Source organism: Pleurodeles waltl, chromosome 12, assembly GCF_031143425.1.
Source record: "Pleurodeles waltl isolate 20211129_DDA chromosome 12, aPleWal1.hap1.20221129, whole genome shotgun sequence".
Taxonomy (NCBI): Eukaryota; Metazoa; Chordata; class Amphibia; order Caudata; family Salamandridae; genus Pleurodeles; species Pleurodeles waltl.
Genome location: NC_090451.1, coordinates 592,051,048 through 592,078,217, shown reverse-complemented (window position 1 = coordinate 592,078,217; position 27,170 = coordinate 592,051,048). Strand labels below are relative to the sequence as shown.

The 27,170-nt window shown below is 42.4% G+C and overlaps 1 protein-coding gene across 2 annotated transcripts in view; it reads right to left on the bottom strand.

Annotated features, from left to right (window-relative positions):
• Positions 1–27,170, bottom strand: part of CFAP45 (cilia and flagella associated protein 45) — a 213,033-nt gene that overhangs the window by 131,770 nt on the left and 54,093 nt on the right. For both annotated transcript variants that reach the window (XM_069217772.1, XM_069217771.1), the window contains exons 5-7: positions 19,055–19,225; positions 6,701–6,879; positions 5,368–5,497 (exon numbers count right to left, since the gene is read on the bottom strand). In XM_069217772.1, the coding sequence (XP_069073873.1) occupies positions 5,368–5,497; positions 6,701–6,879; positions 19,055–19,225 (480 nt within the window). The remainder of the gene's footprint in view (positions 1–5,367; positions 5,498–6,700; positions 6,880–19,054; positions 19,226–27,170) is intronic.

Here is a 27,170-nt window from a genome sequence, read left to right as displayed (position 1 = left end):
AGTAACCTTGCCCAGAGCATCAAATGTTTTATCTGAGCATGTTGCAGGGTTTCTAGAGCAAAGAGGACGGCAGCTTGGATGAACAAGCCAGGTCTTTTTAATGTATTAAGTATGTTGATGCCACTTCTGGTGCTTTGTATTTTGACCATTATTTGACTAAAAAGCTCAATTGCAATTGCAATTGTGACAACATGGTCTGAGAAGATGGAGGAAATTTGTTGCACATGTGTGTCATTAAAAATATCTTTGCTTTTTACGATTGACTAATTTGAATAGGTAGTTTTGCCGTTCTTGATGTTTCTGTCACAATGGAATTTAGTAAATTAATAACAGTAAAGCCTTCCCTGGACCTGCTAGCTGGACGCAGGTATGTGGGTATGGGAAGTGGGTGATCTTCAACAATTGGAATAGTGAAAAAGGCAAACATTTAAAACATCTCTCTCCACAGAGAAAGTAATATATATGTAAATGTTATAGTCTTTATACAATCAGGCAGATGTCTCAATTTAAGGGAAATGGAATGTTTTAATGCAGTGTAGGAAGCAAAAATTCCTCAAAAAATGCATTGCTCTAAAAGGGTTTCCCTTTCATCTGACATGTGTAGAAAACATGAGCTACAGATGCCTCTTGGAGAAAGGAGATTAAACCAGCTCAAAAACTGGCTACTTAACTGTTCATACAAGAATAAGGGCAAGCTGTGCAAAATCCTATGATAAATGAGTGCAAACCAAAATTGCTCGCTTAACATTCCCTCTGAAGAACCCCAGCCTAATGACTTAGAAGAATTTAAGCATGTGAGTCCATGTAAGATCCATTGCTGGAAAATATCATGGCTCCATTCAGTGTGTAGACTATTCTTTCAGTAAAGCCATATTTTAATTTTCTATTGCACTTTGATGTTCTACACCGAAAGAAAGAAGGAAAATGAAATAATACTTTACTAATCCCATGCGTTCCTACAGCCAGACACACCCAGAGCTGCACTCTTGCTGTTGGCAGATAATACAATTTTGATAGCTCACAGTGTGATTCGTATATGCCTAGTTGATTTCAGGTACTTGCAAAGAACAGCTGCCTGTCATCAACTCAACAAAAACCAAAGCTATGGCCTTGAGCGCACAAATTACACCAGAGGGTCTTTTTTTCGAACCGATAGATTTGCTGCCTCTCTCAATTTGCAGACTGCATAAAGTGAGTCTGGGTTCACTTGAAAGGAAGGCAAAATTCATACATTTGACTAGTGACTTCTGTAAGCCAGACCTGCATCAGCAGCTTCTTATGAGTCAGAGTTATGTGATATGCGAATTGTGACCAAGGAGCTGGGAAAACAGTTCTAGTGGCAATTTTAAAATGAAAAATTGACAAGAACTACTAGAAGGTGGAATGGCAACTGCTATCAAGTCTTTCTTTCTTCAGGATTTTAAGATAATATCTCATTGTGCCAGTTCCACAATCATTTGAGCATAAAATTAGCCCTTAAACTAGGTTAGTTTTACCCAGAATAGAATGTAAGGGGAAAGTAGTTTTTAAAATAAATGTTGACCTCCGTATGATGTGGGACAGAGTAGACATTAAAACTTTTCATGAGGACATTATAACACAAAACAAAGCTTATACTGATAAATTTTTATCCTTGCAACCTACTTATGCCCACCTCGTAGCTGCTTATGAGTCTTTAAGTCGTGCTATCTCTGGGGCATTAATGTGTACCAAGCCTATTAAAGGTGTAAATCCCCAACGTTGGTTTAATTAGGCCTGCATGACGGCCCACAAAGATCTAAAAATAGCTATTAAAACTATTCCATTTAGCCGTGATTTAGTCAAACAGGCTAGGGGTCGATACAAGTTAGTCCTTGAGGATAGGAAAAATGAAGTACAGTCTAGAGCATGGGAAGATCTCATGGCAGCTACGGAATTGAGGGACCCTGCACAATTTTAGAAGGTGGTTAATCACCCGTATTTCTCAGAACAGGATAATAAGGAGGATGACTGTCTGATACCCGAGGGGGTCTGGGTGAAACATTTTACAACAGTATTTCAATCTGTAAATAACCCTAATCATGGAAAGGAGGATTGTGGCTCTCCAGTATTGGTTACTCCAAAAAAAAATAAGAGTGGGTTATTATTTGAGATACACGAGGTAACCACAGCTATAAAAAAAAAAAGAAATTAGGGAAAGCCCCCGGTCCGGACGGGGTTCCGGTGGATTTATTTAAATCCTTACCTGATCTGTGGGCCCGTTAATTACAAATGTTTTGAAGTGTGCCACTAAAAGCTCTATCCCTCCCTCATGGCTAACGGCAATAATTGTTCCAATTTTCAAAAAGGGTAACAGACTTGATCCCACCTGCTATAGACCCATTTCACTCATTAACTCCACGGCAAAGATTCTGGAAAGTGTTATCTTGAATCGGCTTGAGGATTGGGCGACACGGACAAAAAATCCTATCCCCAATTCAATACGGCTTCAGGCCTGGATTAGGTACAGTGGATCAGGCCCTAAATTTGCACCTCATCCTTAGCAAATATGTCATTGCCAAAAGAGAATCTATTCACTTAGCTTTTATTGATCTATCCAGTGCATTTGATATGGTGAACAGAGAGAAACTGTGGGCATTAATGGACACAATGGGGGTTGAGCAGGATCTGTTGGACTTGATTAAATGACTATTCACTGATCTTGCTATCTCAGTGCAGTTTGGTCAACATGGAAAGGTCCCATCTCCTTGCATCTAAACGGGGTGTTAGACAGGGCTGCACTTTGGTACCTTTTTTATTTCTGTTATATACTAATGGTCTGTATAGTTATTTAGCAAAAAATGCTAAGGATTTCCCTAGGATGTGTTTTAGACAACTTCCGATTTTAATATATGCTGACGATGCCGTCTTAATTGCTCGTACAGCAAATGGTTTACAGACTCTTTTGGATCTTTTTTTAACGTATACACAAGAGCTTGATCTGAAAGTTAATGTTAAAAAGTCATATGTTATGATCTGTGGTCCTAGAAACACGCAAACAAGACGCTTTACTATGGGGGAGAAATATCTTAACAAAGGTGAAGGATTTCTGTTACTTAGGTTTATTCCTAAACTCTTCGTTGTCGTGGAACCCCCACTTGAACTTAAAGGTCCAACAGATGGAAAGAAACGTGGAAGCGATTTTTTGCTTTGACCGTAGACTAGGACACAGACCAGTTCACCAGATCATTACGCTCTATAAATCCAAATGTGTTTCAGCTGCAATTTATGGGGGGGTCTTTGGGTATATACCAGCTCAACCATTTTACAACTGGTAGAGAATACATTTCTCCATCGGCTCCTTCGAGTATCTAAGAACGTAGCAAACATTATATGTCAAGAGGAGTTGGGAATTCGCCACATTAAAGACTTGCTTGATATTGCCCCACTTTTGCTATGGATAAAAGTATGGCTAAACCCCGCGGCTAGCCTAGTGCAAGATTGTGTAAAAGATTGTATCCTACTAGCTAATCACAAAAAAATTCCATGGCTCAATTTCATCCATTATTCTTTTTGGAAATTGGACCTGGAATTTATGTATCTTAAACCTGAGCTTATGCCTGCAAATGCCAAGGAAATTGTTAAATCTTGATGCATAGAATATACCATGAATCTTAGATATCAAGTGGCTGAGAAATTGAAAACATTTGAATTATATGTACAGATTTCAACTTCAAACTTGATAGAACCATATTTCATCTGGTTTCCGATTCCCTCTCTGTACTCTCTACTTGTACTCTTTAGATTCAACATGATTCATTTTAGAGTGGCTTTTCCAACTAAATGTATGTGGCAAAAAATTTTACCGCCATGCCCTTGTGACAATTTCTCTAAACAAAGCACTTGTCACTTTGTTTTATTTTGTTCGCTTGATTTAGCTCCTAGGAAAGTCTTTATATTGCCAATATTGCGTAAATTACAGACTCCTTCTTATAAGGAGGCACTGGTTGGTATTCAAAGACTTTTATCCAAACAAACCTGCAGCTCAGTTTTAAGTTTCATCAAATCAGCCATTGCTATTAGGAACCGTTATGAACTGGTCGATGTGACTGTTTGTTAAATGTAATTTTAATATGTGATTTTATTTTCTTGTTCAGAATTTTAAAATGTGTAAATTATTATTATTTATTGAGAAGGGCTAGGGGATATTTCTTGTTTTTATAATTAACTTTGTAATATTGTAGATTGAAGATATTGGCCTTTTTGAATCAAGTAATAAGGATTGTATTTTTATGGTTATATATATTTTATGCATGTACATGTACTTTTATGGCAATACGCCGTATAATGATTTTTGACTGACTGAAGTCTTTCTTTTCCTGGGCCAGGACATGTTACAGTCCCTGGCATTAATTTACAAAATGCATCAAGCTGTGATTGTCCTTTGTAAGAACATCTAATTTGCCTTGGTTTCCTGTATTTAGTTCAATTTGAAGGTGCACAAGCTCAGTGATATCACTGGAATATTTTGCTAGTAGAGATATCACAATACTGAAGCCTGTCTACTTGGGAAGATAAAAATGCATTTTTAATGAGAGGCCATATTCTAGTAGCAAGGTGTGGCATTATCGTACAGAAAACTTGTCCCTGGTCAGGAGACTTATTTGAAGCTATTATACGCCCTGCTCCGGAGTACACTGTTTTTAACATTTAGATTAGGAATATCTATGCCTGTGTACAGAACAGCATGGTAGAGTAATAACAGCAATTCCAATTTAAGGCCTGCCTCTAAATGTGATTTAATGAGCAACACTCTTATTGTTGGTTTGGCAAATATAAGAAGGCAAATTTTCCTAAAATCCAATCTAAAAGAGTGAAGGTGGCTTCCTATTCTTACAAAATACTCAAAGAGAAAAAAGCCTATTTGCTTTCCTGAAATTTGCATGGAAAACAAGGACATTCAAGAATAAGAAGATTTTCTATTAAATTTTTCTGTTAGTGTGCTTATATACTTTAACATTGTTCATGTGGGTATAGCCTTTATAGGGTGCTAAAATTATTACTATTACTTAGGGGAACATTGTGTTACGCCTATTGGATTGGACAATAATGCTATGCAATATTTTATTATCTTTTAGAATCTATTTTAACAATAATATATTCTTATACTGTATGTTGTATTTCATGTAGTGTCTTGAAATTGCTGCTCTAAAAATTGGATGATGGTGAATATTTAACTAACCTCATTGACCTTTACCATTTTAATGGCAAGGACACACGAGCCAGACTTCACTAAGATGGGATGCATAAAATGAATTTCCAGGAAGGCAAGTGCACATCACCCACAAGGGCTTTGCGACAGACCAAGCAAGATACCTCAAATTAAACTATAGAAACTGTGCAACCTGCCTTGAAGTCATTCATCTGCAGCTCTTCTAGGTACTGCAGCATCTGCTGGGCTTCCTGTTCCCTCTGCTCTTCCTGGAGGATCCGGAGTTCTTCATTTTCTCCCATTTGATTGATTACATGCATTTTTCCTCTTGAAAACAGAAGAGCATACACATAAATTACTGCTATTGCAGTACACTGTTGACACCCTAAACATCTGCCTGAAAGGGATAACATTATTATGTTAAATTAAATTAGTTGTATTTTTTTTATAATAAACTAAATGGCTAATTTTGACATTAGTCACAAATCAGTCACACTTACACATATTACAGATTACAGGCCAGGACACACATGGATTTAAGAAAAATAATTTCGAGTTTAAAACCCAAAATCATGGGACTAAGAGTGGATATATTTGTAAATGGTGAAACAGATTTTAGGTCTAGCTTTGTCAGTACACCTTTCTACCAGAGCTTTTGGCACTGCACTTCTTAAAATACACATACAATGGGCTGTAGAGGTGTATTACTCTTGCAGTAAGTGTTTGGTTTATAAAACCACACATATAGGGCCTGATTTTGAGTTTAGAGTTTTATAGGATATAATGGGATCGTAATACGCAGATGGGATATCCGTTACGTTTGTGACGGAGTAACCTCCATTTGCTAAACTCTAAATAAGGCCCTTAGATGGCCCTGATGGGCAGAGAATTTTCTTCCTACTTTTCAGATCCAATGCTTGTTTACCATGCTTGGTACTGCCATGTCTCACATGGTGGTTCCCTGCAGGGAAATCCAGCGATAGACGTTTCCACTGTGCAGCCAGCAGTAGCTCTTCCACTGGAAACCCCACAGTTGCTCTGACTGTAAATGCGGTGGGGAAACCACAATGCTGCGCAATAGTGCATACACTGTTTTTTCTAGATGCCTCACTTATGTCAACTTCTAAATGAAGTCTTTAATAAACAAAATAAACCCATCCGGACAAATGAGTCACAGGAGATTAAACAACAAATGTTTCAGAATATGAAAGTTTCTTATTTGTCAGGGGAGATTCCTTTAACATGGTGGAACCTTGCTACCATGCCCCCTGAAATAATACGTTTTTTGAGGTTCAACCCTTTTGAGTACAGTCACTTTCACACCAATTCTTTTGAAGCACCAAAATTAGTAATTTTCAAGATGTTTATTTTTGAGTGTTAGCTACATTTGGCATTTCCAAAGACTGCACTTCAACTAGCTTACCCACAAATTGCTTCGACAATGTTTCAGAATTATTTAGCACAATTAATATTTTGGGTTTTTACAATAGGCTTACGAAGAAGCTGCTTGAAGTCCAATGTTCAGCTTACCGAATCAGCTCCTCCCTCCTCTTTTCTTCAATTTCCTCCTGCAACTTGATTGCTTTCTGCCTTTCCACTTCCATCATCTGATCCAAGCGTTTCTCTTCTTCATCCATCTCCTTTTCAATCAGGCTCTTCTCCAGTATCTGGGCATCACGGATGGCATGACACTTTGCATTGAGTGTCATCTGTGAGAACATAAATATGTAAGTCACATACAAGAGCAGCAGAAAGCAGAAACGAAAGATAAGGTAAGGGAGAGAATGAAAGACTCTGTATTGTCAAATCTCCAAACGCTATGCTTTTACAGTTCCAAGTAGACAGATATCAGACAATTACTGAAAAATACCAATTAGCCACTACGTGCCTCATAAGGAGTGTCCCAGTTAACTGCGCCTTGTGCATTTCACTGCTATCACATCACTCATAACTTGTTGTAGGACATCATTGATAACATAACTGTAACATCTGAAATTACATCACTAATGACAACCCTGCATAGCAAGGCGCAAATTATTGGTACTTTAGGGCACTACGCTCAGTTACTTGAGATAACTATGAGTGGTAAGTTTCAGAAGTTTTTCTCATTTAAAACTATATGATTTACCTGACATTTTCACCTAACTAACGTCCCTTTAAACTTTGTGTATTTCTTTATATATATGTATATATCTTCAAGTTTCTTAGATGTGGATTAAGAATAGTAAAGAAATACTTAAAGATATTTCCATTCAAAATATAGTAATCCAAAGTAAATATAAGTTTAAAATTTAAATATTAAAAATTCCCTAAAGAGGTCCCTTTCGAACACAGTTTTATTTCATTTTTGTGGATGATACGGAGCATTATGGAATTCTGTGGAAAAATGGCAGGCCATCACAGTTCACGTTTCTAGGTCACAGATAACCTAGGCAAATGAAAAAAGGGAAGCCACCTAATCAGAATAGTGATCTGAAAGGAGACTTTGCTCTACCGATCTTTCATTATACCAACTCTGTTACAAAATGATCAGGAGTTTGGGAGCATAGGTGGCTTTTCAAAGGGGGTCAGCTCTTGTGTTCCAGGGTATATGCTTTTCTAACTATGAGAAGATTACAATTATAGTCTCACATCAACAGCAGAGAGATACTACAGTAACTAACTGGAAAAATAATACGTTTTGAGCTTTTAAAAAACATCAGAAGGTTTGTTGAAAGACTAATTTGCACAAATAAATAGTTTTTTTGAAACTGTATTTTATTAATTTTAAAGAAACAACCAACAAAACAGAAACATGCAGTGAAAGAGTTTCGATGTTACACACATTATCCCAATGGGTACATGCCATTAGCTGTCATAAAAAAAGAGAGAGTTCACAGGGCAAACATATCAGTGGCAAGTAAGCAGAGCCTAGAGCAGTATTTCTTCAGCCCCTATTTCATCCATGCGCGACAGTCGCATGTGTTGTTCTTCTGCCACCCCTCATTCCGTAAGATCACGTAACCACTGAGCCACCTGCGGACCCCTAACCCCCATACACCCAATAGCTCCCTGCTTTTCACTAAGAGAAGAGCCAGAGGGGCGTCAGTGCAGGATTTTGCATCCCCTTGGCCTACCCACCACTCCCAGTAAACAGACAATCGGTGTTAGAGGAATCACTTTTCCAGTGGCTTCCTCAATTCACACTGACACTTGTTCCCACAAAGACTGGACACACCAACAGACCCACACCAGATGCAAGAAGGTGGCTCCTTCTTCCCCACATTGCATGCATCTTGCCCCCTTAGAGGGATCTATTTTGTTTAGCTTATGAGGTGTCATATAGATTCGGTGCAAAAAATGAAAATGAATCAATTTAAATCTATTATTAGAAGACACTTGTGCACTAGAGCACATGCCAGAGTCCAGAGTGTACAATCGGTGCCCCCAAGTTGTGTTTCCAGGCTCTATGCACAGTGAATTGGCGTTTCCGCATATCTTCCAAAGGCCTTTTAAAACAGTGTAATTAGGTTTTTTCCCTCTCCCCATGCAATGAGCCCATCAAGGACTTCTTGGGGGGTGGGAATCTATCCATATCTTTGCCCTATTCTCAAGTCTAGTACAATGGCGAAACTGGCAATGGCCCACCCCAAAAGTGGCCTGCGCTTCTTGGAAAGTTAGAAAGTTATAAAGAAATCTCCTGCCACCTGGCATCCCCTGCCATCCAATCTTCCATGGACATGTCTGTATTGATGGCCTGAAAGGCCTCCAAATCCCATAATCACAGCTCCCTGGCAATGGGTGCCCCACAGATAACCTTCCACACTACCCTCTCCCATATCACAGCCATCATCCTAACTAGATATGGTAGATATGGTAGATATGGTAAAGGCTGCTCTGACCTGCACCGCGCATCAGCAACTGGGGTAAGGTGTCTCCCCCCCACCTGGATCCCCAGATGTCTGTTCTCCCAGTTGTCTGATTCTGCCAACCACCTCGCGGCATGCTGCAGATGTGCTGCATAGTAATAAAATTATATATTCAGGATAGCTAGTCCTACACCCTCCAGATCCCTCTTAAGGACTGTAGGAGGCTGGACTGGCTTGTAGTGAGTACCAAGGGGTACTTGCACCTTGCACCAGGCCCAGTTATCCCTTATTAGTGTATAGGGTGTCTAGCAGCTTAGGCTGATAGATAATGGTAGCTTAGCAGAGCAGCTTAGGCTGAACTAGGAGACGTGTGAAGCTACTACAGTACCACTTAGTGTCATATGCACAATATCATAAGAAAACACAATACACAGTTATACTAAAAATAAAGGTACTTTATTTTTATGACAATATGCCAAAGTATCTTAGAGTGTACCCTCAGTGAGAGGATAGGAAATATACACAAGATATATATACACAATAGCAAAAATATGCAGTATAGTCTTAGAAAACAGTGCAAACAATGTATAGTTACAATAGGATGCAATGGGGAAACATAGAGATAGGGGCAACACAAACCATATACTCCAAAAGTGGAATGCGAACCACGAATGGACCCCAAACCTATGTGACCTTGTAGAGGGTCGCTGGGACTATTAGAAAATAGTGAGAGTTAGAAAAATAACCCTCCCCAAGACCCCTGAAAAGTGAGTGCAAAGTGCACTAAAGTTCCCCTAAGGACAAAATAGTCGTGTTAGAGGAATAATGCAGGAAAGACACAAACCAGCAATGCAACAACTGTGGATTTCCAATCTAGGGTACCTGTGGAACAAGGGGACCAAGTCCAAAAGTCACAAGCAAGTCGGAGATGGGCAGATGCCCAGGAAATGCCAGCTGCGGGTGCAAAGAAGCTTCGACTGGACAGAAGAAGCTGAGGTTTCTGCAGGAACGAAAAGGGCTGGAGACTTCCCCTTTGGTGGACGGATCCCTCTCGCCTTGGAGAGTCGTGCAGAAGTGTTTTCCCGCCGGAATGACGCCAACAAGCCTTGCTAGTCGCAAATCGTGCGTTTGGCGTTTTTGGACGCTGCTGGGGCCCAGAAGGGACCAGGAGGTCGCAAATTGGACCTGAAGAGAGAGGGGACGTCGAGCAAGACAAAGAGCCCTCACTGAAGCAGGTAGCACCTGGAGAAGTGCCAGAAACAGGCACTACGAGGATGCGTGAAACGGTGCTCGCCGAAGTTGCACAAAGGAGTCCCACGTCGCCGGAGACCAACTTAGAAAGTCGTGCAATGCAGGTTAGAGTGCCGTGGACCCAGGCTTGGCTGTGCACAAAGGATTTCCGCCGGAAGTGCACAGGGGCCGGAGTAGCTGCAAAGTCGCGGTTCCCAGCAATGGAGCCCAGCGAGGTGAGGCAAGGACTTACCTCCACCAAACTTGGGCTGAAGAGTCACTGGACTGTGGGGGTCACTTGGACAGAGTCGCTGGATTCGAGGGACCTCGCTCGTCGTGCTGAGAGGAGACCCAAGGGACCGGTAATGCAGCTTTTTGGTGCCTGCGGTTGCAGGGGGAAGATTCCGTCGACCCACGGGAGATTTCTTCGGAGCTTCTGGTGCAGAGAGGAGGCAGGCTACCCCCACAGCATGCACAAGCAGGAAAACAGTCGAGAAGGCGGCAGGATCAGCGTTACAGAGTTGCAGTAGTCGTCTTTGCTACTATGTTGCAGGTTTGCAGGCTTCCAGCGCGGTCAGCAGTCGATTCCTTATCAGAAGGTGAAGAGAGAGATGCAGAGGAACTCGGATGAGCTCTTGCATTCGTTATCTAAAGTTTCCCCAGAGACAGAGACCCTAAATAGCCAGAAAAGAGGGTTTGGCTACCTAGGAGAGAGGATAGGCTACTAACACCTGAAGGAGCCTATCAGCAGGAGTCTCTGACGTCACCTGGTGGCACTGGCCACTCAGAGCAGTCCAGTGTGCCAGCAGCACCTCTGTTTCCAAGATGGCAGAGGTCTGGAGCACACTGGAGGAGCTCTGGACACCTCCCAGGGGAGGTGCAGGTCAGGGGAGTGGTCACTCCCCTTTCCTTTGTCCAGTTTCGCGCCAGAGCAGGGGCTAAGGGGTCCCTGAACCGGTGTAGACTGGCTTATGCAGAATTGGGTACCTCTGTGCCCAACAAAGCATTTCCAAAGGCTGGGGGAGGCTACTCCTCCCCTGCCTTCACACCATTTTCCAAAGGGAGAGGGTGTCACACCCTCTCTCAGAGGAAGTTCTTTGTTCTGCCATCCTGGGCCAGGCCTGGCTGGACCCCAGGAGGGCAGCTGCCTGTCTGAGGGGTTGGCAGCAGCAGCAGCTGCAGTGAAACCCCAGGAAGGGCAGTTTTGGCAGTACCAGGGTCTGTGCTACAGACCACTGGTATCATGGAATTGTACCAACAATGCCAGGATGGCATAGAGGGGGCAATTCCATGATCATAGACATGTTACATGGCCATATTCGGAGTTACCATGGTGAAGCTACATATAGGTAGTGACCTATATGTAGTGCACGCGTGTAATGGTGTCCCCGCACTCACAAAGTTCAGGGAATTGGCTCTGAACAATGTGGGGGCACCTTGGCTAGTGCCAGGGTGCCCTCACACTAAGTAACTTTGCACCTAACCTTTACCAGGTAAAGGTTAGACATATAGGTGACTTATAAGTTACTTAAGTGCAGTGTAAAATGGCTGTGAAATAACGTGGACATTATTTCACTCAGGCTGCAGTGGCAGGCCTGTGTAAGAATTGTCAGAGCTCCCTATGGGTGGCAAAAGAAATGCTGCAGCCCATAGGGATCTCCTGGAACCCCAATACCCTGGGTACCTCAGTACCATATACTAGGGAATTATAAGGGTGTTCCAGTAAGCCAATGTAAATTGGTAAAAATGGTCACTAGCCTGTTAGTGACAATTTGGAAAGAAATGAGAGAGCATAACCACTGAGGTTCTGATTAGCAGAGCCTCAGTGAGACAGTTAGTCACTACACAGGTAACACATTCAGGCACACTTATGAGCACTGGGGCCCTGGGTTACCAGGGTCCCAGTGACACATACAACTAAAACAACATATATACAGTGAAAAATGGGGGTAACATGCCAGGCAAGATGGTACTTTCCTACAAGGACTGCCAATGCTACTCTGCTGAATTTTCTTGCCCATATTAAAGGCACCAGCAGGTTGTCCAGCCTGCAAAAAAGCCTGGCCTCAAGCGAAAAAAGGGAATTTGGATGAGATACATGTAACGGAGGAGGAATACCATCCTTGCTATAGCCGCCCTAACCACGGAAAGCGGAAGCCTATTCCAAAAGGCGATGGAACCCTCAAGACCATTCAAGATCCTGTCCACATTCCTGAGCTTGTGGTCCCCCTCAGTGTGAGTGACCCAGATCCCCATGTTTCAAAACCCCCCAGTTTCCAAATGGAGCCCTGCTGACGGCAGTTGATTTGTGGTTGCCTAATCAACGCCCCAAAGGGAACAAGAGAGATTTGCTAACATTGACTTTAAGCCCGGACACTTTGCCCAATGTGTAAAGTAGCTGCATTAGGAGTGGGACCGCTCCGCCAGGGGATCGAACATAAACCAAGGCATCATACGCATACAATGACACTATTTGAGTGGAACCGCCCACCCAGATTCCCCAAGGAATCAATCTTCCCCGCAACAACAGAGTAAGAAAAGGAGGGGAAAAAGGGAACACCCCTTACGGGCTCCCTTTCCAACCATCTAAGGCTGAAATAGTTCCACACCCCTCCTGACAAAGAGAGAGGGTTCAGTATACAGAAGTTGTATTCATGCGCAGAAGTTGGGTCAATACCCCATATCTCTTAATACAGCCATTAGATATCCCCACTCCACTGTATCAAAATGTTTTTCGTTATCAACCTTACTAAAGTGCCAGCTCCTCCACTCTGCCTAAGGTTATATGTAATACATGAGCAAGCCTACACAGCTTGTGGCTAGTGCTATGTGCCGGCATAAAGCTGCATTAGTCCTCATGAATCAGATCTCGAACCACCATCTGTAGCCTAGATGCCAAAAGCTTACACAATATCTTGAGATCCAAATTATGCATGGTAAGGGGCTAGTATGAGGAAGTGTCTTAGGGTTTTAGCATTAGACACACAATTCCCTTTTGTAAAGTTGCAGACAAGAGCCCCCTCTCGGGAGCCTTGCGAAAGACCTCTAATAATTCTTCCTTGAGTAGCGTAGAGTAAGTCTGAAAAAACTCTATGGGAAATCCGTCCCCACCGGGGGCCTTGGATCTATTAAGTGACTTTATGGTGTTCCCCAACTCTTCTACTGTAATTTCCTCTTCTAAATCCTGCATAGGACCCTGCTGCAACTGGGGCAGCCCGACCCTTGCCAGGAACCTGTCTCTAACCCCATCTGCCTTGAGAGCTATGAGCAGTACACTAATTTAAAGATCTCCAGAAAGGTAGCCAGTATATCCTGCTTTTAGTTCTGTAACTCCCCAAGGACATTTTTTATGTGTAAAATGGGAGGTATCTCCATTTCACACTTAATAATCAAGCAAATAGCTCACTCGATTTGTCACCCTCCCTATGCAAGAGTTGATAATATGATTTAAGGCCTGTCCTATCCAGGGTATCCGAGATCCTGTGCAATTCTCTGTGCTCCTTCAGCATTGCTGCTTGTGCGTCTGATAATGACATCTCGTGTTTTCGGAGGTCGGCAACCATTCCTGGAGATCTGCCGCTAACCTTCTCCTCACTCCACAGACTGTGCCCAGGTATTCTCCTTTCACCACTGCCTTTAGGACCTCCCACGCAATTGCTCTAGTGTCCAGGGTACCCCAGTTCTCGTTTATATCATTCTGCAAGGATGTCACCAGCAATTCCTGACAAACAGTCTTTATTAGGAGATCATCAGGCATTCGCCAGCTCCTGGGTCCTCGAGGTGTATCCCCCATAAAAGTGTCAATAGTACATGGGCATGATTGGAGAGAAACCGCCCCAGGTGCTGCACTGCAGCTAATCTTGTATGATCCATGTCCCCCATCAAGAACCGGTCCTGGTGACTGTAGGTGTTATACATTCATGAATGGCAGGAGTGCTCATGAACCCCCAGATGAAGAGCCTCCCAACCATCTAACAGACCGAGATTATGCATTGCTGCTTGAAGCACCTCCACCATTAAGGATTTAGTGCCCCTTCTGGGCATGTCTTGGTCTTCCTCCCCATCCAAAATGCAATTGAAATATCCCACCCAGATTATGGATTAGCCCACACCATCCTCTAAGAGCCCCTGAAAATGCTGATCGTCAACATTAGGGTCATATGGATTCAATGTAATGATTTCCCAGCCATCAAATGTGCCCTGCAATAATAGATTACGTCCCTCCAGGTCTGCTTTGGTGTAGATGTGTCTGAAGGACACCTCCAGGGCCTCCCAAATAACCACCCACCTGGCATATGGGGAGTAAGAGGCTGAAATTAGTTGACCCCTCCACTTTTTACCCAGTTTCTGTTTTTCCAAGCCCATAAGATGTGTTTCTTAAAGACAAGCTAGTTGCACTTTATGACCCTTGAGGAAGGAGTGGACTCTGTAATCACTTAACCCACTGACATTCCATGTAACAATAGTTAACTGATCAGCCATGTTGGTAGTGTGTTGGAAGCTGTGATCCCGTCCAAATGCCCATTTGAGCAGTCTCTCACATCAAAGACCTCCCAAAAGGGGAACCATTGTGCCGTCTATAGCTCTGCACTGAAATAACAGACAAAACCACCCTGACCACGGGGTCACAACACAAATAAAAAATCCCAACTCACCCCACACCGGATGAGCAGCATATCAACCAGTCACCATACTGCAAATCCAATACTGTTCTCGATGTCAGGACCCACAACCTAACCCCTACAACCCCAACCATTTCCTACTACAGCATGTGGAGAGGCATCTTAGATTCACCATACATAATACAGTGCCAACATAAGTATGCATTGATTTAAAAATTTCCAGCCCATATTTAGCAGTGCCGCCCAATAGGAGCCCACTCTGTAAAAAGAGTACACATGATGGTTAAACAGCTCCACCTCTTATTATAAAATCAAGGTAACACATCAAATCAGAAAGTCAACTTGCATCTGTGGAGTTTCAGGAGCTTCCTCCACCCCCATCATTCCAGCCAGTTACCCAGAAGAGGCCAATGCTAAGGTGCCATCCTCCTGAATAAGCACCAGCATGGGGCATTCTTCATCGGGGTACTGCATGCTTCTGGATCTCCGTAACCCCGACCTCCAGGCTCCAGCATCTCCCCTGGGCACCTTCTCCCAGATCTCCAGCCACTGCTGCCACCGCCTGACATCCTCTGGATAATTGAAGAAGTGGTACCTGCCCCCGGAGATCACTCTCAGCCAGGAAGGATATAGCAACATGTAGCTGATGCCCATAGCAGGAAGCTTGGCTTTGACTTTGAGGAACGTTTTACAGGCTCCCTGGACTTTATTAGTCTAGTCAGGGAAAACAGAGATCATCTATTTCTCATACCGGACAGTGTCAGTTTCCCTGGCTCCTCAGAGGATGAAATCCCTGTCATTATAACTCAGGATATGGGCTATTATGCCAAGAAAAACTGCCTGGCTGCCCAAAGGTCTCACCTGTCTGCTTTCTGTGAAGGACTGCTGCCTTGCTGTTGCCCTGCTGCCTTGCTGCTCCTTGGCTGTTGTGAAGAAGTGCTCTCCAGGTGCTTGGATAGAGCTTGCCTTCTGTTCCCTGAAGTCTCAGGACCAAAAAGACTTCATATCTACAAGAAGGACTCCTTGTGCAGTGAAATTCGACACACAGCCTGCCAGAATCGACGCACAGCCTGCTCCGTGGTAAGAATTTCACTGTACGCCAAACCGGAATGACGCAGCCCGACTTTGCAATGAGAAGATCGGAGTAGTGTCAGCGTATCGACCAGAAATTCGACGCACGGCCTACTGGATCGTTCCACAGCCGAACCGGAATGACGCAGCCCGACGTCCAGAGGGGAATCGATGCAGTGCCTGCAATGAGGTCGAAAATTTGGCGCAACACCCACTGGATCGACGCAGCTCCTGTGACTTTGTCCTGCCAGCGCTGGAAATCCACGCATCTGGAAACCCCGCAACCTAAAGAGGATCAACGACCGAGTGCCGGAAATCGATGCACAGCCGTCCCTGCATGAAAACTAAATGACGCATCGCTGTGTACGGCCTGAGAAATAGACACACACCCCTTTGTTTTCCAAGCATCTCCTCCTCTGCGGCTCTTTGTGGAGATTTTTCACGAGAACCAGGTACTTTAACACACTTTATATCACTTTTCAGTGATATCTCAACATTTACTTATTGCATCTTTCATCGTTTTGACCTGCATCTTATCAGATAAATATTATATATTTTTCTAAGCACTGTGTGATGTATTTTTGTGGGGCTATATGGTGTTATTGTATGATTTATTGCACAAATACTTTACACATTGCCTTCTAAGTTAAGCCTGACTGCTCAGTGCCAAGCTACCAGAGGGTGGGCACAGGATAATGTGGATTGTGTGTGACTTACCCTGACTAGAGTGAGGGTCCTTGCTTGGACGGGGGTAACCTGACTGCCAACCAGAGACCCCATTTCTAACAGTTTTGTAGCCGCCCTCTCTGCCCATTTTGGGAACTGCAATAGTCTGCAATAGTCTCAACACCCTCCATCACGCATCTCGGGCCCATATCAGGAAATGATCTCTGCCATTGCTTACGTAGTGTAGCCACCTCAGCTCCCCTATAGAGCCCTCAGCCACCTGAACCTTATCAGACACCTTGCGGGGATCCATATGAAGCAGGTTAATCTCAAGGGCCACAATCCCAATTTGTTTCTCCAACGCAGTTTTAGTGCCTTGGATGGCCGCTAGCAGAACCACTCTTGAGGGCTCTTCAGCAGCGGGTTCTGGATGCAGGTCCTCCACGCCAGCGGTCTATCGGGTACGCCCCTGTAACATGGCCACTGGGGTTGTGTAGTGCTCCATGGTGTTCCCCTGTGGGGGCCTGTACTACGTATTCTTCCCCATCTGTGAGAGCTGTTCAGCAGTACCTCGTCCTGGAACCTCTGAGCTGTCAGTTGTGGCTGATGCTGCACAGCAGGTGTGTCACTACCAAAAACACAGGGCTAGTTGGTGAAATTCCTCTGCAAGGGGGGGAGAGAAAACATTCCTCACACCTAGTGGGAGAAAGCACCAATACATCTTGCGAACAGTGCTGTACAGCCAATAACTGCTCTGCAGAGTCATTTGTAGTGAGGTCCACCCCCGCACAATGTATGAGCAGTAGTCCTGAGAGCATAGGCAGTGGTCTGGGTTGAAAAGATCAAAGGTGTCCAAGTAAGCAAGGATATGTGGCCCATTCCAATGATCCAGCAGAGGAGACATGTAACGTGGCTCCTCTCCAAGAAGTAAGCTCCTCCGCATAGGCTGCCAAAATCAAGGGATCCCCCATCCGAAGCAGAGCCCGGGACCATCTCCCGCTCACCTGAAGGCCCCCACATGAGACACTGAGGTCCATGAGGCAGACTGCAGCTCGTTCCATCAAAATCAGGCCAATCAGTCGCTCCAATTTCTAAAGCTAGGCCTTTCTGCCATTAACCAGCGAGCAAATGATCACCTTCCCCGGGCAGTTCTCCTTAAGTCAGAACCTCCCAGGCTCCGCAATCTCCAGCCCGCTGCAGGGTCATCCAGGGGATGACAGAATGCCCGGCAGCACACCACGCGGCCCCCAGCCAAGCTCCCAGGAGAGAGCACGCAGCCCAGCACTTCATCCATTACGTCGCTCCCACCAGCAGGCCTGACTCACACTCCGGCCCCCTCCACTCTGGTCCTCTTCACCTGTCCGGCCCATACCTCAGCTGCGCTGACCAGCCTCCAAGCAGCAGACCGCCCAGGCGGCCCAGCTCCGCAATGGTGTGCAGGAACACCGTGGGCCTCACCCCTCACACGGGCCCAGGGGTGCCACTGCAATGCTCACTGCAAAGATTTAGGGCCAGTTTCATGATATTTAGGCAGGATGTGCAGGATGATGCTGGGGTTACCGGGAGTCTTCTTGGAGCATGTCCTGTCGGCCATCTTTCGTAATCACACACCCACCGAACCAAGAATTAGTAACAAAGCTTTCAGAATAGCCTACCTTCTAAACTCATTGCTGATTGCTCTGTAAAGATACATTAGTGACGTCCTAAAACTGAGACCATGATGTTAGGTGTTGTAAAGAAAAAGTCAAACAAGGATTAGTGCAGGTTTTAATTAAGAACCCAACTCAAGGGAGCAACAGTTGCGATAATCAGGGAAAGTGTTCAGTTTTCTGGCTTCCATAACAAGACGATTAGGAAAAAACACTAACTTAGGTGGCAAAGTAGTTGAGGGAGCAAGAATAAAATCAGAGCTAGCCACCATTGTCAGGCAAGGGTGTAAGAGAATGAGCTAATATTCAGAAGTCATTAAGATGAACAAAGGTATTTGCATTGTGCAATAACTGAGCCTCAAAGTAGGCAGCATGTACACAGTTTGCTAATTGTGAACACACAGATAAATGCTGAGAATTAATCCTAAGGATTTAACACTTGAAAAAGTAGTACTCAAGTTGCTGCTTCTGCCCTGCCCAGCAAGCCGGGATTATTCAGGTTAAGAAACAATAGGAATAAAGTTTTTATTAATATCTCCAATGACAGTTTAAGCTTATGAAGAAAACAAAACACACATGTTCTTGATATGTCTGATAACCATTTAGTTGACAAAATCTCGCTCATTAAACAAAACCTTAGCTAAGTGTTGGGCAGGTAATATCAAGTGCATTGTGCAAGGTAGAAAAGCTGTGGAGAAATACCACTCTAAGAGGCAAAAGAGCAGGAGTGATAGGTAATAAATGGAGTTTAGATACAGTATTAATCAGAGAGAAGATGTGGTTCTGAGGGATGCTCACCTCATTAAGCTTTTTGATTTCATCCTCTTGCTCCATCCGCATGTTGTTGGCCCGCTCTAAAAGGTACTGTGCTCTCCGCTGTGCCTCCTCCTCCAATTCATTCAATTTCTCATTCTTTTTCCGTAACATCTCCTTCTCCTTCATAGCATTTTTGCGCTCGTTTACGCCATCCTAGAAACAGAATTTTACAGATAAAGAGTCTCATAAAATGAAATAGAAACCCATTTTGATTCTCAGCACTGGTTGAGAGATGTGATCACTTCATATTTTCATGAGACTCATTTTCATATAAATAATCATTTGCCTGACTCTCCTGTGCCCTTGGTACAATGTGGACAATTCTACTATAGTAACAGTGAAGTATTACCTTTTATGATCAGATCTTCCTTCTCCAAGAGATTCAAGCATAGGAAATTATTGAGGCTTCTATAACCTAATATATTCATTTTATTAAATTCCCAAATATTGTCAAATTCACATCCATGACTTAAACACAAAGAGCTGAATTGGAATAGAAATATGCCTGAGTACAAAAATAAAAGTGGCCCCATTAGAGAATTAGATAGCTAAAAAAGTGGCCCATGTTAGCAAAGTGGGGCAGTTTTTAACTTGTTAAGACAAGACATAAGTGTTTTGTTAAGTATGGGGGCCTGCGTGATTTTGAGCTTTCTGCAGGCAGTGTTTGCTGTAATATCGCAGAAGGAAATGTTACTTATTTGAAATCCTAGTTCTACACCATAAGTATTCTCACTGGTTTTATGATCATAGTTTAGTTTTGCCTACGTGTGGGCACCCTGGAACACTGCTTGATATATGTTCTTCTAACACTGGTGGTAGCCACCTCCGTAATGAAATCTACAGAGACTTCCTTAACTCAGTGACAGTCCAGCTTTAAATAAATGTTTTTCTGCAGAAAACTATAGCAATACATTATGATATTAAAACACGTTGCAACATTTAGTGTGGAAAATTAGCAATATAAGAAAAAACACTAGCTTAAAAAACTAGATTAAAATCCTGTTTTAAGAGCAGAGCAAAAGGAAAATAAAAGAGCAAAATGAAGAGAAAGATGCCTGTTAGGTCATACTGGTGAAAATGTACGTTTTAATGTAACATTTTAAACTAAAAAACACTGAAATTCACCACTTATAGTTAAATGAAGTAAATGTAACTTGTGACCACACCATGCACAGTGTTGTTGTCAATGATGTAATTTCAGATGTAATGATGTTATCAATCATGTCAAAGTATGTCATGACTGATGTATTATGTGAGGTCATAAGCAGTGCATCCCAGTGGCGTGAGTTATAGTTATTTCAGTTATCAATAACTGGTTAATTTCAGTGTTGTTAAAGTTTACAATGTTACATGAAAACATTAAAACTGACATTTTCAGCTATCCGGTTGTTATTTTTAACACTAACATGGTTACCCATTAAATACAGAGACATTTTGGTTTATCTATAGTTATTTTTAAGTGGAACCCTGCACTAATTTTCAGAAACATTTCTGTATCATGAGCTCCCAACTTTTTTTAGTTAGGCCCATTTGGTGGCATCTACCAGGATAAGAGGATGCACCCATTATGGAGCATGCCGTCATATGATAAGTAAGGTGTCTCCTCTAGTATCTTAAAGGTGCTGTTGTAGGAGATGTCAGTAAGCTTTAAATACAGAGTAAGTCATAAATAGAGGACTGCTAACTTCTGGACGTTCACATATTTTGTAGTATAATTTGATTGTGATTTGGAAGGTTTGCTAAGTCCAGGTCAAATTTCTCTCATTCTCCTTCTGTGTAAAAATTGATGTATTAGTTTCCCTGCCTGAGATCCAATACTGGTAAGAATTCTTGCTTGGGTCCTTTCTTGGGGACCAAAAATATTTTTAATAGATACAACTTTCCCTCATTGTAAAGGAGGAACTGGTTCTATAGCTTGTTTATGGAGCAGTGTTGAAATATCCAATTTGAGCTTGGGAAGCTGATGTTGAGGACCCCTTTCAGTGGGATTAAGGGCACTGCAAATTTGAACTGAATGATGTAGGCGCTCTGCATTATATGTAAACCCAACTTGTCTGGCTTGTCTGTTGTCACTCTTCTTCGCTCTTCCAGATGTTTTGTTACACTCCCTCCCACTAGAGTGGTGAACAGATCAGACTGAATGTTGGACTCATTGTTCGTTACTTTGACACCAAGATTTCCACGAGGTGGAGCATTTGTAGGACTGTTCAGACTGTTGTCGTCTGCCTGACTATAATCTTCTTGAATATTGTGCTTTTTTGCTGTTGTTGAGTTTGATGATCTTACTGTTGTGGATAATAAAGCATTTGAGGAGGTAGAACTCTCTGTCTCTAGTACTGTCTGGAATCCCTGCAATGGAATTGGGAACAATAAAACTGCCTTTTCATCTTTAATCTTACAGCTTTACGAGTCTTCTTTATTTCCATTTCTCATTAGCATGAGGACCAAAAAGGACATAATCTGAAAATGTAAGATTTAATATTTTCTGTTGACCATCTGATTTTAATGTGGTAAGATGAAGCCATAAGTGCCACATAGAGAAGCCATTACAAATATTTGTAGCTGTCAAATCCACAATATAAACAACAACACCGGCAACTTGATTGGAAATAGGTTGTCTTTCATTTAGGATCTCTGGGAAATCTTGGGCCAGATGTATCAAAAAACTTTGCACTCGCAAACGGCAAAATCGTCTGTTTGCGAGTGCAAAATAGTGGTCTGCAATGTATCAAAGGCATTCACAGACCACAAAATAGAAATCGCAAAATCCAGGTCACAAGGCAATTCTGCAAAAAATCGCAAATTGCGATTTTTCGTGAATGGTATTTTGCACATGCAAAATACCATGGCCTGCAACCAGGTGGTAACCTGGTGCAAAATTAAAAAATGCAGTTAAACTGCATTTTTAAATGTAACATGTAAAGCACACATGCCCTTTTGGCATGTGTGTACTTTACATGTTAAAAAAAAAAAAAATTGGGGTGCAGGAGAGGGGGCCTTAGGCCCCCAGCACCCTGGCCTTTTGCATTTCCCAAATTGCGATTTCTGGTTCAGAAATCACAATTTTGGAAATGCAAAAAATTTGCAGCTATGGGCCAACGGGCCCATAGCTGCGAATGGGGCCAGTATTGCGATTCGGTAATTGCATTTGCGATTTTTAAGAAATCTCTATTACCGATTCGCAAATGTGATACATGGCCCTTTGCGAGACGGTAATAGCGATTTCTTAAAAATCGCAATGGGCCAGAATCATACATCTGGCCCCTTGTTTCTTTTATTTAGGTGAGTTGTTTGCAAAGATTTCTGTAAAGCTCTGTCATATCTCCCTAGTAGTGCCAAATCACCAGATGTTTGGTGGGCTGTAGCAGAGGAAAGAACATCTCCTTACCAGCAATTCTGGTTCTCTTCCAGGAGAATACTCATCAAAATCTTAAACAGTGAATGATATTGCCCACACACGGGACCCAGAGAACTTTGTAATATAAATATCTCTCTGCATATTTGCAAGCTCTTGTGACAGACAGAAGAGTGCATATACACAGAAAAAAATAGGCCTTGCAGCCTATAAACGGGATAGTAAAGGTCAAATTTCATTTAGGTTTCTATTTTAAAAATATTCTCAAATGGAGTAATAGGAATAGTGCTAAATGACTATAAATATTGGTCACAAACCTGTTTTTCATAATGGAAAAAATAAAGCAAATGCAGGGCACTATTAGCACAGGTAGATTAAAAAACTGAGTGTGAGCATTTAAGGTCTTACCCTTGCTCCAGTGTCCTATAATGCACCAAGGGGTGACCTTTTTGACTTTATTTTTTTTACAAACATCTTTTTTGCAAGCTGGTCTAACCAATGTCACTCAATGCCCCCAATACACCAGAAAGTGTTTAAACAGTTTTTCTGAATTTGCCTTTTTCCCCAGTCAAAATGCCTTCACTCTGCCCTGCCAGTGGAAAGAAAAATGTCCACACAGATCCTCATAATGTCTACATAGTATGCCTTCCTGAAGGCCATCATCCAAAAGACCATCATCCAGATGACTACAAACACTGCCAGAAAATGTCCAGAAAACCCCAGAAGTACAGGAAAAAAGGTCAGACTGCTTGGGCTACAGGAGAAGTTTCAGAAGACAGCCTCGGACATCAGGAGAGGTGAGAGAGACATTTGCCACCAATCTCTGTGCATTCTTCGCGCTTTAGAGACAACCCAAAAGGTAGATTTAAACAGCACAGAGAAACTGACAAAAAACTTACTTCCTGATCGACATCAAAACCAATGATGTAAAACATGGGTAATATAGCCACCCACATGCTCTCCGTTGAGACGGGGTACTTCTCTATCGACAAAACACTGTAAGTTGACACCAAGACTGATGTTGAGACCTTGATTGATGTTGAGACACTCCATGTTGATACCAAGACACCTACCACAGACGCCAAGACACCCACCAGCAACCCTGAGACACCCACCAGTGACGCCGAGACCACCACCATAGACGTCAACTCTGAAAAAAAACACCACATTCGACGTCAAGACCTCTGTACTCTGCTATTCCACTGCAGAGACATACAGGGGATTACCTCTGTCATCTCAAAAGAAGACTTGTTCCACACTCTGCAGACTTGGAGTATCCCAGAGCACATTCAGCCACAGCAGATGTAATGCCAGTAGTCAGTTTATCTGCTACGATTGTGCCCACAAAGTTAGGTGTATCTGTGTTTTTCTCCACTGCCAGCAAATACTCCTATTTTGGCACAGGGATCAAGATCATCAGTGGCTCCTCAGGTCTCACATAGGTCTGCTACTAAGGAGACTCCACAAAATTGGGGAGTACCAAATCTAGAACTCCAAGAAGATGTAGAACCTGCAGAAGATCTAGAACACCAAGAAGATCTAGATCCCCTTTTAGATGTCACAGATGTCATAGTGGAAGCGCATCATCACCACACAGTATCTCCAAACAATAATAGTCAACATAGTCACACTCCACACATCCTTCTACTGGAGATTGTTTTCCAAAACTAATGTATGCTCCACCAGCCAAAGTATCTCCAATAGATAACATCAATACTTTCACCGAAAGTTTAGTAAGAGAAGCTGCCAAACTAGGCTGTTTTATCCTGAGACCTACAACTTCTACTTTTCAAAACTCTCCATCACAGATCTTCTTTAAGGCCTTTATTTCCGTTAATTCCAGTTCTCTTGGAACCTGCCATGTACTATTCCTCAATTTGTGAAACAGGAGTCATTCATAGAGCCAAGAGGACAAGGGTATTCGTTATATCTGCAACAGTGTCCTAAAAAGTTTCATTGAAGAACAAAGAAGATTCATTGTTGATATAATACTTAACAAATGTATCTTTCAATACTTTAGCAAATATATTGATGTCTATGTAAGGCCCGTAAATAAAAAAATATATATCCAGTATGAATGAAAAAAGAGGATGAGATCATTTTTCAAGTTATTTCAATATAAGTATTAGTAGCATCAACTTACACTGTAAAATAAGTGCTCAATGGCCACGTCGAGAACACAGCGCTTGTGAAATTAATGTGAACGGTGCAAAGTTCAATTTGCTAAAGTATTGGATCACACATTTGTTAAGCATTATATAAACTATTGAAACTTTGTTCCTAAATGATACCCGTTAGGATATTGTTACAATTATTCCTGGCACAACCTTCTGTGAAACCCGCACCTTCAAGAGTGCTGAAGAAATATAGGGCTCCTGCTCAAGATCCTCTTTTTGTAAGATCAGATCCTCCTACACATTCGCTGTTCATCTCACCTACAAAGAAATCACCCACAGATGCACCTTCATCCACTGCTCCTCCTGAAAAGGCAAGTAAATGTATTGATTTATCAGGAAGGAAGATACATGGTACAAGGGAAAGCACTATGAAAACTTCAAATGCAATTGCTTTTCTGAGAAAAGGTCTTTATGGGACTCTCTTGAGAGATTTGTAGAAAACATGCCAAGAGAAAACAGGCCGGACTTTTAGGAAATTTGGAAGGCAGGTGAAGCACCTGATGCTTCTGACCTGTGTGACCATGCATATTTCCATGGGATATGCCTCCGGTGCAATGGAGCATTGAGACTGATAGGACACACAACAAATGATCATAAATCCTTTTTTGGGGAAATGTTCTCGTCAGATCTAATGCAGAGGATGCGATGACCAGAAAGAAATCGGATTTAGACACACCGAAGGCTGTAGATTAGAAAAAAAGAAAGAACATAGAAAATGCTACAAAAGTCTTAGGACAGAAGATACTTCCCACAGAGGATCACTGGCAGTCTCAACAACAACAGCAGCAACAGCAGCAGAGGCACCCTACCAACCCAGAAGGCCCTCTAGATGCAGAGGAGGCTAACAAACAACAGCCGCCACGCGATAACCTCCACAGAAACAATGAAGGTTTTCTTCCCTCTACTACAATAGTCATTCCGGTTGTTGGAAGAATTTCAAACCATATCAAAGTGTGACACAGCATAACAAAAGACAAATGGGCCTTGAATATTGTTCAGAATGGATATTCTCACAAATTCAAATCTCAACCACCTACACCACTAAAGAAATACTTTCAGTTACATCAATACTTGCTTCACAAGAAAGTGAACACCCTATTACAGAAACATGTGGTGGAGGAAGCACCTTCTTAGCAAAAAGTAATGGGAATTCATTCCAGGTACATTCTGGTGCAAAAGAAATGTCCAAAACGAGAATTAGGATTTGTTCTCAATTTGAGCCTATCAAACAAATGGATAAAGAAATGGAGATTCAGGGTCAACTCTACCCACATTTACATCAAGGAAATATGATGTGCACAATAGATTTACAACGGAAGACCGTATGCCCCCAAAATGTTACAGATCAATCTCACTCATTGACAGAAAACTTAAAATCATAGGAAGGGTGTTTTTTAATCGTCTCACTAGATGGGCCCAAGAAAATAATATTTTCTCTCCCTTCCAGTTTGGTTTCTGCCCAAGTTGAAGCAAACCCCATTTGTCGGAGACTTGTGTATCTGCACCCTCATCTAGCTCTAGCTTTATGCGTTCTGAGCTACACTTGAAATATTTAACGGACACGTTCAACTTGGCCCCTTTGTTGTTGTTGTGGGTTAGTGTGTGGACTAACCCAGAGGCATCTCTATGTAGAGATATTATTTTGTATTGCCTCAATTCGGACAAGGGACATACAATCCCATGGATAAATTATACTCAACACTTTGCGCGCATTGAGACTACCCGCCCTGTTCACAACTCCTTTGAATATAAAAAAAGATCATACGTTAAGGGTCAAGTGCCATTTCTTAGACTTTTGTCAAAAGATGGCTGAACAATGAGCTGTCTAAATGTGCTGAACAGACTTTTTATAGGTCCTTTGAGTCTGTTAGACCTACCCTATATCTGTCTTTACACCTTACACAGTGGCAGAAGTCTCTCCTCTTCCGCTGTAGAGCAGGTATGATCTGGAGGCTCCTGTGTTTCTGGAGAGACACCTGCCCTTTTTGGGGGGTGAGGAACAGCTCTGTCCTGATCTTACGATGGCTCAGCAGAACATGATTTTTTTATAAATTCTTTAATTTTTTTTGTTTAGACACTTTCTTAAACCACTATTAAACAATCTGGGCCACCGTAAATGCAGATAATCGCTATTCCATTTGCAACTGCTAAACAGCCACAACGTATGTTTGAGTGTTAGTTCTGTTTTTGAAAGCCCCTTTGAGATGTAGGAAATCAATGTAAGGTTAGCCTTTGGCACGGTTTACATTTATCTGATGTTTAATATAAGGAACTTACGATTACTGGGAGTACTTGCTAACACTCCTTTACTTGCATGCTATCTTGCAGTCATAGGTTTTTAAACTACTAAACAGTTTTATATGATTTTCACGTTAATCTTGTATTCTCTTATTCCAAGTGTATGTATTTTACAACTGTTTTTAAATTTTCAAAGCTATTGCTATTGTATAGCTCAAGGAATAACCAGTTAGCTGCTTGTCACTTTACATGCTTTCCTGATCAGTAATGCTGCTGTAATATTAGATTGTGCCTTATGGTTTGTATACAATTTTTACTATTTATTTGA